The sequence below is a fragment of the Thamnophis elegans genome, chromosome 6 (genome assembly GCF_009769535.1).
Source record: "Thamnophis elegans isolate rThaEle1 chromosome 6, rThaEle1.pri, whole genome shotgun sequence".
Classification (NCBI taxonomy): Eukaryota; Metazoa; Chordata; class Lepidosauria; order Squamata; family Colubridae; genus Thamnophis; species Thamnophis elegans.
The window spans coordinates 25,683,504-25,698,308 of NC_045546.1; the positions used below are offsets into that span (position 1 = coordinate 25,683,504).

The 14,805-nt window shown below is 35.0% G+C and overlaps 1 protein-coding gene across 2 annotated transcripts in view; it reads left to right on the plus strand.

Moving 5' to 3' along the window:
• NBEA (neurobeachin) overlaps positions 1-14,805 on the plus strand; it is a 384,945-nt gene that overhangs the window by 96,379 nt on the left and 273,761 nt on the right. For both annotated transcript variants that reach the window (XM_032219812.1, XM_032219813.1), the window contains exons 25-28: positions 1,806-1,814; positions 3,961-4,141; positions 8,229-8,359; positions 9,791-9,898. In XM_032219812.1, coding sequence (XP_032075703.1) covers positions 1,806-1,814; positions 3,961-4,141; positions 8,229-8,359; positions 9,791-9,898 — 429 coding nt within the window. The remainder of the gene's footprint in view (positions 1-1,805; positions 1,815-3,960; positions 4,142-8,228; positions 8,360-9,790; positions 9,899-14,805) is intronic.

Genomic DNA, 14,805 nt, shown 5'->3' on the forward strand with positions numbered 1-14,805 from the left:
CTAAATAGCTCCCTTTATTTATTTATCAGCATAAATATAACAAACATATATATATATATATATATATATATATATATATATATATATATATATATATATATATATATATATATACACACACACACACACACACACACATACAGATTTTCATAGGTACAGGTATGCAGGTCTTGGAGTATTTGGGTCTTTTCCCATGTAAGATTGAGAGTATCTTGGCGATGTTTCGACAAGGTCCCACTCGCCATCTTCAGGCTGGTGCGAGCAAAGCGTGATCGGAGTTGCCGTCTTTCAATAAATATTGATGTGTCTGTGTGTGTGGAGTGCAGGCTTTGTTGCTGTAAGCGGCGGCATCACCAACTACTGCACCCCCCCTCTGACCTCCACACAAAGCAAACTGACACATGCCATGAACACATGGCCAGACCGCAAACTTGAAGCCAAACCAAAGCCTGGGATGTTACATCATAGCCATCTGCTCAGGACATTACATCACAGAACTCGGGAGGTTACAACGCAAAGGCTCAGGATGTGATAATGCAGCCAACCTCCCAGGATGTTGCAGCACAGGACTCAGTATATCACTACACTAGAGCTGAGGATGTCATCACACAGCCCATTACCCAGGTCGTTACAACACAAAAGACTAATGGGCACACAGCTAGTACCTCAGCCACACAGGATGTTACGAAACAGCCGGCTAATCTGCATGCATCAACTCCATCAACTAATCAAGATGTAACAACACAGCCAACCAACCAGCTTACAGGAAAAAAGCCTGCACTCCACACACCCCCACCAATATTTATAGAAAGACGGCAGCTCCAATCATGCTTTGCTCACAAGTATGAAGTCGAAGGCACCAGCCTGAAGATGGCGAATGGGATCTCGTCGAAACATCGCCAAGATACTCTTAAGATACATGTATGTATGTATGCATGTATAATTAGTGTCACAATCGAATCCCAGTAATGGTATGGCTAGCTGATGAGAGCTAAATAGCTTGAAATAGATCTATAATAGTCTCCCTTTATTTATTTATCAGCACAAATACAACATATATATATATATATATATATATATATATATATATATATATATATACACACACACACACACACACACACACACACACACACACACACACACATATACATACACACATACATACATACATGAAATATAAATATATAAATACATACCTTAGATTTAAAATTAGTTTTAAAATATAAACACAATTCAGCTGTTGATTTGATAAAATTGATAGATGACTGTGTTGCTTTAACTACTAACCTGATAAGTATATATCATAGTTTTGTAACTGATGTCTAATGGTCTGCTGTGCTAGAATTTCTTTAAGCCAAAGAAAATATCATTTGAGAAATTGTTCTTAATATTATTCATATCAGATTTTAGTCAGAATTGTTTTGTATAAAAGCTAAAGAAATGTTAGCAAATTATATTTAGCAAATTTCTGGATCACCTAATTATTTATATATATAATTTAATATATGTATACACATGCACTGTTTTTAATTAGTAGGTTTTATATTGTTATATATAAAAGAAGCTTTATTAATCAATGCTGTACTAATTACTGATTAATTTGAGTTATATCAATTACAGTGAGGCCATATAAGAAGTTAAAGTTTAAAAAACATGTTTTTAAAATTGACTTTTAAAATTGTGAATTCATATCTGATTTTTAAAATATTACTTTCTGTTTTGCCTTGTATTTTAATTTGACTGTAACATTTCTTTTTCTTTTTGTTGTGATCTGTTGTCTGCTTTGTCTATTGCATGTCCAGGGTTCTAAGGTTAGTATTATTGTTACAAGTTTCAGTTTTAGTTTTTAGAATTAGACATTTTTTTCTGTGTGTATTTTTTAATTATTTAGCCTCTTTTTATAAAAATGTAGAGACATTATTAAAAGGTATTGATTGTATAATCTAACTGTAGGAAGTAAAAGTGACATTCCAAGGATATTACTTATATACACCATGATGAGAGCGGGGAGGGAGAGAGGGAAGGGGGGGAGAAAGGGGGGGTTGCTTCTTCTTTCACCTTTTTTGGAATACTTGAGCATGATAATATAACTGTTCTCTGTTTCTTACCGCCTGGGCAACACGAACCAAGGATTTTGGCTCAATAAACAGGAATGATTTAATTGCAGCAGTATTAAGAAGAAAACGGAACAAAATGCTTTAACCTTCAATAATAACATTAAAAAAAGCTAAATATTTTCTATCTCTAGAAAGAACACCTTGAATGGAAATAACATTTTTTCATTATTTTGTAGATGAAATGCTATTATGATTGATACAATCCATATAAAATTACTTGTAAATTGCAATGGATAACGTTAAAGTGTGCAAACTGAATAATATTTTCTAATAAGAATAAACAATACTGCCTCTTTAAGGTCAGAAGGTTAGCAGCAAAAGAGCAAATATCTTATGATACTTTAAAACAAAAGGGTTTATTATAGCTTTTCTTTCATGGGTCTAACTTAATGAAGTTTCTTGTGCTAACAAAAGCTTTTTAACATAATAAATATCTTAGTACTTAATATGTTCATAAATTACCAGTAAGACACTTTGTTGATTCTACTGCTATCTAGAATGGCCTGAAGAAGTTCTGTATAACACTGTATTTTTATACTGAACATAACCACAAACCGTTCTGTGGCCTTGTTGCTAAAATTATGCAGATGCTAGCTAACATGCCAAACCTTCTGAATGAATTGTTTAACTGGAGACTAAGGAAAGCTTTCCGTAGAGCAACTCACTGTTTTCCCTGTTTTAATGAGAAATGAGTCCTGTTTCAGTGTTTGCACAGTGTTCCACTATGAAAATAGACTTTCTATCTTGGTTTTAATTAATGAAGGCTGAAATAACTTTTTATACACACGCACACACAAATCTATTGGATTTTAATATATTAGAAGAAGGTGTGATTTTGAGATCTCTCTCTCTCTCTCACACACACACACATAAACACACGTCACACAAACATATACATAATATATCTGTACATAGTTTTATACAAAAATCAATAGAATATTTTTCAGAAGTGATTACAAAATTATTTCTCTTATTATACCATTGTTAAAAGAGATACTGCTGCTTCTGAAATATGGAAAAATGAATATTGTTAATGTTTAAAAAAGTATTTTGCTATATTATTACAAGACATAAATAATTAAACATTATTTAAGTGCATTATACTGTATTTATACAGTGTTAGTGAAATTCTTGACACTCTAATATCTTTAAAAAATGAATTTTAAAAGAATTGTTATATGAATAAGATTCACAAAACTATCCTTGGAAAATTACTTATAATTGATGCCAAGTAATTCCTTCGCAACATTATCTCCCATCTTCCATAAAATTATCTTTAAAAACAATTGCATGAACTCTGTGTGTGTTTGTGGGCGCAGACATACATTTCATACAGTTAGATATGGCCTACTAGGAAGACTTTCATGAAAGAAACAGCTATCTGTTGTTTTTTTCTGAAATTCTAGGTAAAATATGAATGGTACTTTTTAAGTAAATATTGCTAATAATGTTTTTTACATTCTGGTCAAAGTCTTACTTCTACATAACATGTCATATTCATGATATTTTGTTCTTAATTTCCAGTGTGAAGAAATCCATTTATTCAATGTCTTCATTTGTATTCCTTTAATGGAAAATTGAAAATCCATTCTGTTTAACCTATATGCTCATTTTATCTGAAATTAGTTCATATAAATAACTTTTGTTCTAGGGATTTCATATTAGATAGTATGCATGAACAAATAATTTTTCATATTTGTTGCCATTTTACATTATTTATTCTCTGTTTCACCATATAGTTAACATGCAGAGAAGAAATGAAATAAATGTTTGTGCATATAATGTATTCACATGTGCGCCATATTAGATAGAAATCTAATGTTATGCCTTTCTTTTCAAGACGGAATTGGAGAATATAGAAGTAACTCAGGGTATGTCAGCGGAGACAGCAGTAACGTTTCTCAGCCGGCTGATGGCTATGGTTGATGTACTAGTATTTGCCAGTTCACTAAATTTTAGTGAAATTGAAGCTGAAAAAAATATGTCTTCTGGAGGCTTAATGCGACAGTGTCTAAGGCTTGGTAAGTTTACCATAGTGCACCAGGTAATTACATATAGACCAATTAAACTAGGTAGTGTGGGAAAGGAAAAAATAACCTTATGTGGAAGCTCACTTGATTTTGGGTAAGAAAGAATATTTTATGGAATGTTAAGATTTTAACCTACTGTTACCTCTATACCTCTGGTTATAGAGACACTTTTGATTTAGCATTTGTATTCTAAGAGAAATTTCTAATGAAAAAATAGCATTATCATTCAGTCGTGTGATGTGTTAATGGGTTTGGCTTCTTTTGAGGCTATTTCTACTTTTCCTCACCTTTAGGGGAAATATTTTGTTCTAACAATTACAGGCTCAATTACAGAAATTAGTAACAGTTGTTAGTATCTGAACATTCTGTTTTATATCATCATTTATTTTTCTTCTGATAATTATAATACATCTGTATAAGAAACACATTTTAAATATATTTTTAAGCAAATGATTGATAACATTCTATACTGCTCTGAAGTATTATACCTGTTACCATTTTCTTTAGCACTGGAGAACGCAAGCTTTCGAAGGTGTGTTGGCCACAAATAAAAATATATAAAATCTGGAGCCTCAGTATCTTTATAGCTGAAGTTCTATAAAATAGTTCCAAACTATCAGACTTTCTAAGAATTCATTATTAAATAAGTTGGTTCAGAACTAGGGAAGAAAAAGATGGCTGATCTTTCAATTCCTGTCAATTGTATTAATTTAGTGGTACTATATTAGAGAACTGATGGCTTTGAAGAAACCGGATAGAAATGGTGTTGATGCTTTTGAACTTTGGTATTGGAGAATAATATGGACAGCCAAGAAAACAAATGATCATTGAACAAATCAATTTTAGAGTTCTTCCTAGAGGCACAAATATTCAGGCTCTTTGGACATGCTTTGTGATGACCTAGTTCTCTGGAGAAGACTAATGCTGGGAAAGGTGAATGAAGAGAAACAAGAGAAGCAACAACAATGGATGAACTTACTGTTACAGTGGTGTTTGCTCTGTCCTTGGAAGACCTAATGGACCAAGCTGGAGGCTCATCATCTTGGTGGAAAAATATGGTTGCTAAGATAAATACCAATTGGCTAATATGTAATCATAATCATTATCTTCAATTATGTGTAATTCATCTCCAATAAGAGCTTTATTGGTGATAAAATAACTAAGGCATCTGTTGACTTTGAAAAATGTGGACCCTCTTCCATTTTTGTGATTTCCTTTTTTTGGGGTGTGGATAAATTTGATAGATTAAATTAAGATATTAGATACATTAAAAGTTCAGTGATACTATCATAATTTATAACAGACTAGCTAAACCAGTATGAGACAAAAAGTGTAAAGAAATTGAGATCTTAAATCTAAACATGATTTATAAATATTAAAACCTTAAAATAAACTTTTAATACTGTCATCCTTTATGCTAAAAGACCTAATCGAAATCTTAAATTTGCTTCAAAATTAAAAATTCAAGTAGCAATTCCTTGTGTCAGAGCTCCCTCTTGTGGTTCTAAATATCTCATGAGATTCATAAAAAAGAAAACATAATAGTACCAAATAATGTATAGACCAAACAAAGATGGTTGGAGGAAAATAAATTCAGGTAAGGGAAGCAAATTAGTTGTTATCATCATCATCGCCACCTGTGATTGATCTTATCCTGCTTATAAATCAGTTCATCGTTCTAAGAACTATTATAAAAAGACTATTACAAGAAAAAAAATATGAATGGTCAACCCTATTAGCCATTCAAAAGAAGAAAAGTAAGCAGTTTTAGAAATTAATTAAGCTATTTTGGAACACAAAAGCATATGTTCCTAAATCCCCCAAAAAGAAAGAAAAAGATGCATAATGAAAAAGACAAGGATTATTAAGGGAATCTTAATTAAAACATGAAGATTGTATTTGGGAGAGCCCCGTTGTTCATCACCCGAATAAAAGTGTAATTTGGATGATTTCTTCTTTAAATAAATTCTATGTCTGTAATGGGCCACTACCTAGAGGTGAATTTTGGAAGTAAAATTAGATTGTTTTAAGGCTCAATTTTTATTTATTCTTATTGCTTTTAAAACAAAAAAGGGTAAAAAAGAACAAAACACAAAAGTAATCATGGATATAGATACATTATCATGAAAAAGAAAGCATAACAAATATTTTAAAAAGGGGGAAAAGAATAAAAAGAAGCAAAGTATAATGTATCATTATAAAAAACAATTATATAATTAAAATAGTTTCAATTCTTCCCTAATATAAATATTATATTCTGTACCTGCTTCCCTAACATAAATATTATGCTTTTAAGGTTTGCCTTAATGATAAACATAACAAATTAATTAAATTTAACACAAGGGTAAAGCACCTGCGTTAAAAAATATTGTAGGCACGGGAATTATGTTGCCTTCAGTTCAAGCAACCTAATAGAAAAAACTAAATAAGTTGAAAGTTATATTATTTTCTCAAATAAGTGAAATAGACATATAAAAATAACTTGAAGTTCAGAAATACATCGAGGATTTGAGGAAAGACGATTTAGAAAGAGAAATGAAAAGCTTAATCAAAACTTGACTTGGATATGGAAGAAACTTTAGAAATTCAAGAAACTAACAAATTTATTTAAATTTATAAAATTTTCATGTTATAGAAAATCAATTTTTCCCGATCTGCCTCAAGCCTTAAAATAGCTACATTCCAACAAGTTTGTATAATCTTTTTAAATACACATCTTTTAAAGACATGTTCATTTTCTTTAGGTGTTTGATTTTTGTTAATCAATTGAAATGGGAAGTTAATTTTATTAATAATTGTTGAGGAATATTTTAATTTGATTTGAAATAGAAGCCGTTGTCTCCGATTTTTGGATTTCTGTCTCTTCTTAGTCTTTAGTCTCTTGTTTTATCGTAGAGAATGAGCTTTTTTATTGACATCATTAGTTCACTATACAGAAACTTTGCCCACTGGATAAGTGTAGTAGTTCTCTTGTATCTGAACAGTTGACGGAAATCAATTGTTTTGATTTTTGGGTAGTATATTTTGTATATTCAACTGAAGGTGCAACTGATAGAATGTCATCTTTGTTCCCAGTTTTAAACTCTGCCAACCTTTCTTGGCTATGAGAGTACGGCAAGTTTGTTTTTGAAAATTCAAAAGCTTGAAACTTTATTCATTCTAATAAACATATTGAATTTGTGATTCATTTTATCTAAAGAGTTCTCAACTTCAATCATTAATTTATGTATATCAGATTACCTGATAGTTAGCTGAATGATAGGCATTGCTCTAACCAGGTGTTTCCCCCACTCTTTGTGTCAAATGGGTATGGCTGCCAATGTGACTTTTTTGACCCATACATATACTTCTGGCTCTAGTTGCTCTTTGTGCCTCTTACGGTCTTTCAAGATTGTGTCACCTAATTTGGAGTAAAATGCTAAGTAACACCATGACATTTTCATTCCATTTCTTACTAAAAATAAAACAGATGCATTAGGCATACGTTATATGTTATATATGGTATATAACATTAATCCATAAAACATAATAGCTCTCTTCCAAAACAAAAGAGAACTTGAACCTTCTTCTCCACTTCATTCTCTTTTCACATAGCATCATAGCATCATTCACTATGGTTCTCAGGTGACAAAATAATTATACCCCTTGAAAATATTTCGTTCCCACATATTAAAAAGCTTCCCTTCCACATTACATACTTTGATTATCAGTTGGTCTCAAAATCACAAACAGAAGTATAATTGTTACAAAATATTTTTATTAATTTGCCAAAAATTAAGCCTTATACCTATTGTATGTTAAAGATATGTCATTGCTACGTATCCTCTATAGCCTAATGACTAATTGACTAATTTGTCATTTACCTACTTTGTATAGTGCATTTCCTTATATATCAAAAAATTTTCTGCTCTTTGTTTTTTTAATATTTTTGAACCATCTTACCTTACTTGCTTATTCTTCTTTCATATGAAATTCATGGCCTTCATTAATTCATAGCCTTCATTTTAATGGCTTTATTAATGCATAGTAGTTGTAATTAGTTGTAATTAATACACACATATATCTTTTGATTACTTAGTTTGTTGTGTTGCTGTGCGAAACTGTTTGGAATGTCGACAAAGACAAAGAGAAAAGATAAATAAATCTTCACTAATCTGCAGTAAAACACAAGACACTCTTCAGGGCATAAGTGCAACTACTACTGCCAAGGTAAAATATTTTCTTTTAGTATATAAAAAGTGTCCATTAAACGTGAATAGGAAAAGAGAAAAAGAACTATTATCTGTCTATATTAGACAGATAGGGAAAACTTCACAGTTTAATAATTCCAAAATTATTTTCTTACATATTTCATAATATTGAAACAGGATTTGAATTTACTATGAACAGTTGCATTTATAATCAATATTATTTACCCCTTCAGACAAGTAGATCTAAGGCCGTGGTTCTCAATCCTTCCAATACCGCGACCCTTTAATACAATTCCTCATGTTGTGGTGACCCCCAACCATAAAATTGGTGTCTCAGTTCCTAACACCATCGAAAGTATATGTGTTTTCTGATGGTCTTAGGCAACCCCTGTGAAAGGGTCGTTCAACCTCCAAAGGGGTCCCAACCCACAGGTTGAGAACCACTGATCTAAGGGGTACAGGACTATCAATGGTAGTATTGATGAAGCAAATGTCAATTTGTTGTGTATGGTTATATCATAAACAATTCCAGGTCAGTTATAGCAGTTATTTATTTATTCAAATTGTAGCCATGTAACTCCAATGAAATCTAGGCAGCTTAAAAAATGGAAAAAAATCTGTAAAAACAGATAAATCATAAATCATACTCTGGACTAAAATGATCTTAAAAGTGACGCAAATTAAATCAAACAGTCTTCCCCGAAATACAGTAATACATTAATCCCAGGCTTGGGGAAAAGCTTTTCAAAGCTTTCTGGAACCCTAAGAGAGATGCCACTGTCCATTTCTGTGTGGCATGCTGTTCCAAAGCTACCTTGTCCTGCAAGGTTACAACATTTCGTAGGGGAAGTGCACACTCTCTACAGGAACATACTGGGTATGCAGAGTGATTTATGACAATTGGTCCCTCATAAAACCTAATACTGTGTCTTATGTATTCTACATACCTTCAGGTCTTTATCTGAACATACTAATGAGTATATGTGTTTCTGCAGAAGGGAGATCCAGCAAACAATGCTTGCTTCTGAATCTGCCTGCTGTAGTTCCTATGGGATAATGAGTCTCTGTAGGTGTGCTGTGGCAGGCAGTCTCCCAACTTCCCAAGTCCAATACTATGAAGATTTAATACGTTATTATTTCCATCTTAAATTGCACCCATAAACATGGACAACCAATATAACACTCATAGTATTGCTGTTGGATGACAATATTGGAACATTCTCATCAGTACATGGGCATATAGGAGACAATTGAAACATAAACTGATTGCACAGTATTGGTTTTAGCATTGTTGTAGTAACAACTAATTGGATTGGGAGTGCCAAATTTTAAATTTAAAACCAGCTTCATATGCTAACTTTGAAATCAGTAAAATGCAAATTACTTGTTTAGTGATAACTTCAAGAGCTAAGACTAATTTGCTAAAACTATGCAATCATTGCATTTTTAGACTCCATTGGAAAATGTTCCGAGTAACCTATCCCCAATTAAAGATCCAGATAGGCTTCTTCAAGATGTTGATATTAATCGACTGCGAGCAGTTGTATTTCGCGATGTGGTAAGTATTATTATACTGCAGCTTTTAAAAAAGGTATTTAAAATCTGGGCTTTGTGTAGTGATGGTGAACAGGTTCTTGTATAATTTATCTTTGCTCAGAGTAGAATTCACCTTTTCAGCTTAAACGTTTGTGCCCATTATGATGATCCTTTGAAATAGCTTTGGCGTATTTCTGTCGATCTCCTGTCCTTACTGGTTAATTAAGATAATCTTGCGAATGACTTTTGCTTCATCAAAAATGAGTAAGCTGGAGAAATTTAGTATTGAAGCTCAAGAGTGGGTAGAATTTCTAATTTAAGTTTGGATTTACCTTAGTTGATAATCTGTTTCCAACCATATTGGAAGATACATACCGTATTTATCGGCGTATAACACGCACCGGCGTATAACACGCACCCCCCATTTTAACACAAAAATTTGAGTAAAAATTTTTTTCATTAAAAATAAATGACTTGGAAGCTCGGAACTTAATGTTGGATTAAAATTTATAACATTAGAACATGAATTATAACATTAACTCCTCTTAAAAGGCAAATATGAAATGAAAAAACACCTCTTTGAGCAAAAAAACTTAATCAGAATCACTGCTTTTTGGAAAACCAAAAAACTCTTCCTCATCTTCACTTGTATCCTCAAAATCAAACTGAGCACTGCTTTCACTGCTTTCACTGTCTTCATAGATCAGTTCGTCTTCTTCCCCATCCAAAGCATTGCTTATGCCACATTTCTTAAAAGAGTTGATAACAATATCTTCTTTGACTGCGTCCCATGATGTTTTCACCCACTGACACACTTTTGAAATGCTAGGTCTTTTCATTCGCCCAGAATTTGTAACTTCATGTTGAGTTTCATCACACATGTATTTATTCCACTCTTCACGCATAAAAGCTTTGAAGGGCTTGTTAATGCAAACATCTAATGGCTGTAATTGTGAGGTCAGTCCGCCTGGAATAACTGCTATATCAGTTTTGAACTTTTGAAACTCCGCCTTTGTTGTTTCTGTAAGATGAGATCTAAATGCGTCCAATACCAATAAGCATGGCTTCTTTAACAAAGCACCTGGGCGCTTCCCCCACACATTTTTAATCCAAAGCTTCATGCCTTCTTCAATACATATAACTGTTACATATTTTAATTTTCAAGAAAGAAAAGAAAAAACAATATTACAGATATATTGTATTGCTTTTTATTCTAGTTTTTATTAGGATATATAAAGCAAATATCTTTTGAGATCTTATCATTTATAAGCCATTGATTTCTGTAAATTACTTCATAAGGTGCAAAGTACTAAATATATTTACAGGGTACTCCAAAATATTTTCTTACATGTTTGCTTTATATCTTTGTCATGATGTCTTCCAACTCATGTGAATTTTGGCAGACATATAGAAAGCGAAATTTATACTATGTCTAAACTTAGTGAGGTATACTGTGCTTCTGAGTTATGTTAATATTGATTCCTTTCTTTTTTATTTAGTAGAGTGCTGAAATTAAGTCTTCCATATCTGGTGACTTCTGTAAACACTCCTGAAGAACAGTGAAATATCCGATCAATTCCTTTTACCAACTAAAATTGAAATTTTACCTATAGTATAACCTTTCTTAACAAAGTAAGAAAAACAGAGTAAATATATTAAATTTGTTTTGTAACAGATGCTTAGGTTGTTAAGATTAAAAAAATCAATTAATGATATTCTTGTCTGCACATTTGTCAAAAATGTAAGCCTCTTTGCTAATTTCTGCAGCAGTCTGGAGCAGAAGTATATAAATATACCAGACCTAAATAATATTATGAAAATATAAAGAATGGCTTCTAAATTAGATCCTTCAAAAACGCATAGTAGTAGAGGTCCCAGTTCTCCACTCTTATATTCTAGATGTTTTTAATCCTTTGCATATAAAATAAAGCAAGGTTGAATAAAAGAGTTATCTTAAAATAATATGTCAATACACAAAAGCTATTAATCGCAGCTTTCAATAAGGCAAAGGGCTTCTTCACTAAAATAGACATTTTAAGTCAGGCATATTGGCTGTTATTGCCAAAGCTTTTCAGAGACGGATCTCAAAAGTTGCCAAAGCTTTTCAGAGAGGGACAAAAATGTAAGAAGCTTTGACAAGCACGCCAAACTTTGGCACAGACTCTAGATAACACAACCGATACGATTTAATAATGTATGTCAGCAACAGTTCTATTTCCACGTGGTCAAACGCCGCCGAAAAAGAAGGGCCCACATACCGAGTAACTTTGCAGAAACATTTCCACAGAGGCAAGCGATCCAGCTGCCCCTTCAGTGATCTCCCAGCACCAGCTTTGCTACAGTTTAGCATCAAAAGGAAACTGCATTTCCTTTTAATTCCTGGGAGACCACCGGGCTCCCCCTCCTGCAAAAAAGAGGCAGGACCGTGAGAGCGAAAGGAGGACCTCACGCGGAGAGAGGGAGATACACCTGTATGAGGAGCCGCCTTCTGGAGGTCAGTGGCAGACCAAATGCACCCCTTCTCTGTTCCCCAGCCGCAAAGCCCCAGCCCGTTTCTACCAACAGACATCCCAAATTGATATCTGCCCGATATTGCATGATAACCTTTTCTCCCAGTCATACAAAGCGCCGAGATGGAAATCTTTTAAAACTCCCTCACTTTCACGATGCGGTGGCTGAACGAAGTGCGTCGCCAAGTTGACGCCCCCCCCGCCTTCACTGTCCCACTCCTCCCCGTACTATTTTTCCTCCCTCCCGCAAGCATCCTGCAGGGACCTCTCTCTCCCTCGCCCGCGCTCCCCCCCCCTCGTCCTCCGTCCCCGGAGGCACCGGGCTTGAAACTTATGAACTGAGCCAAACTTCTGAGTTAGAGTGAACGCCGAAGCCAAGCAAACTTGCCAAGGACCTCGCCCGCAAACTTATTGGCTTGGGAGGCGGCGGCAAGGCGAGGGAGCGCGAAGCAGGTGTTTGCGCGTCTGCAAGCCGCTTTCCACCAGACCAAGCTACTGTAGTAGAGTTTCCCTTTACTGGAAATAAAGAAAAAGGCGGCTAGGATTCCTCTTAAGAGACAATCCCGATAGCTCAGAACAAATATTAGAGGAATCCACATCCCCGCCCCCATCGGATTTCCACGCTTTGTCAGTCGCCGACCAAAATGGACTGTCCGTAACAAGTTCCTAAAACACTTAAAAGTAGGTGTTAAACAGGAGTGACCGGTCGGTGCAGCATACCTAAAACGAAGGCGGGATGGGGAGGGGGGGGGGTGGAAGAGAAATAAGAAGATTAACTTACTCATGAGAGAGCGGCGAGAGGGCGGGTGAGGCTGGGCGACACCTTCAGCTTCCCAGGCGCCGGCGAAGTTAATTGCACTGAACTTCAAGTTGCCTTTTCACCCATCAGGAGTGGGCGTTTAAAGGAAGGAAGGAGGAGGAGGGGGGGGGCCACACACAGCCACCCTCCCTCCCTCCCCCTCCCCCACTTCTGAACTGCCTGGCAGGCGGTGACTGAGGAAAGGAAGAAGACGACGACGAGAAGGCGGCGCCCGCCTGCCTTTTCCACCCTCTTGCCACACACCAGGGCCAACGAACTGCCCAAAAAGCGCGGCTTCCGTCTTCTTTTTGCAATTCTCAGTCCTGTTCGTGGGATCTCTTGGCGTTCGTTTGTTGGTGCATTCCTTTTCTTTTCCTTCTTTTTCTCCCCCCTTCTTCCTCTTCGGAGCTGGAGCAAAGCAGAAAAAGGCTCTGTTTGAGCCGTCTTGGCTCACTGGCTCTCCCCCTTGCGGAGACTTGCCCGCTCTGGTGTAGGAGCCGAGCCGAGACAAGCCGCTGCTGCTACCGCCGCCGCCGCCAGTCGCTGGGCAGTTTGGGACCCGGCGTATAACACGCAGTATCGGCGTATAACACGCAGGCAGGGTTTAAGCTTGCAATTTTAGTTTTAAAACTGCGTGTTATACGCCGATAAATACGGTAATTATTTTAGTTTTTGTTTGGACAGTTCATTGTAATTTACAGATGGATTTAATATTAACTTGTTGCCAAGAACAGATCACTAATAATACCTAACCCTTTTAGGGATCAAAGGCCAATTAAGACATCCCACACAACCCACTGATGGATCAGGTGGATTCCTGATTACTTGCAAGATTTACTAATCAACCAAGATGGTCAGCCTTTGAAATCAAAACATAATACAACCAATTGAAATGACTACACTATTTTTGATTGCAATAACAATCCTTGGTTTTCTTCAATAGTGGGAAATAGTTAGGAAGATTTGTGACAAATAGCTTGCCTTGTAGAATTTGTGGCCGCTCCATTGCTAGGGGTTTTCAGAAAAATATTGGACAACTATTTGTCTAAAATGGTATGAGGACTCCTGCTTTTGCCAGGAGGTCCGTGGTCCTTCCTAGCCCTACGATTCTATGAAATAGTAGAGAAGGCTGGGAGAAATCTCTTTAAATGACTATTCAATCACAATTTTTTAAAAATAATTTAAAATCTTTAGTATTGCGTTAGCACAGTTGGCCAGCAGAATCTTTTCAAACAGAACACTTCAAATGGAGAAATAACCTTTTGAGTTTCTATAAAATTAATTTGCAAAAACTTCCCTATAAAATTGAATACATACAGACTCTGTAGCATGAAATATAGTCACGCCTATGACAACTGTTTACAACTATTTTAATTGGTGGCTTTTAGTTTTCTGATTTGCTATTTGAAATTAATGATACACCCATAGTAAAAATACTTTAATTCAGCTTTGGTAGGTGTGCCAACCTATTTTTTTTCCTAGATGTTGCGTATGTTATAGTTAAGTTATCTATATTCATGCTGGGCTGCTATAATGCTTTGCACGAGGATGTCTCTGAAAAGCATTTGGGAATTACAAATAGTTGCCTGCTAACAGTATCATTCTAGTTTTGCATCTCCA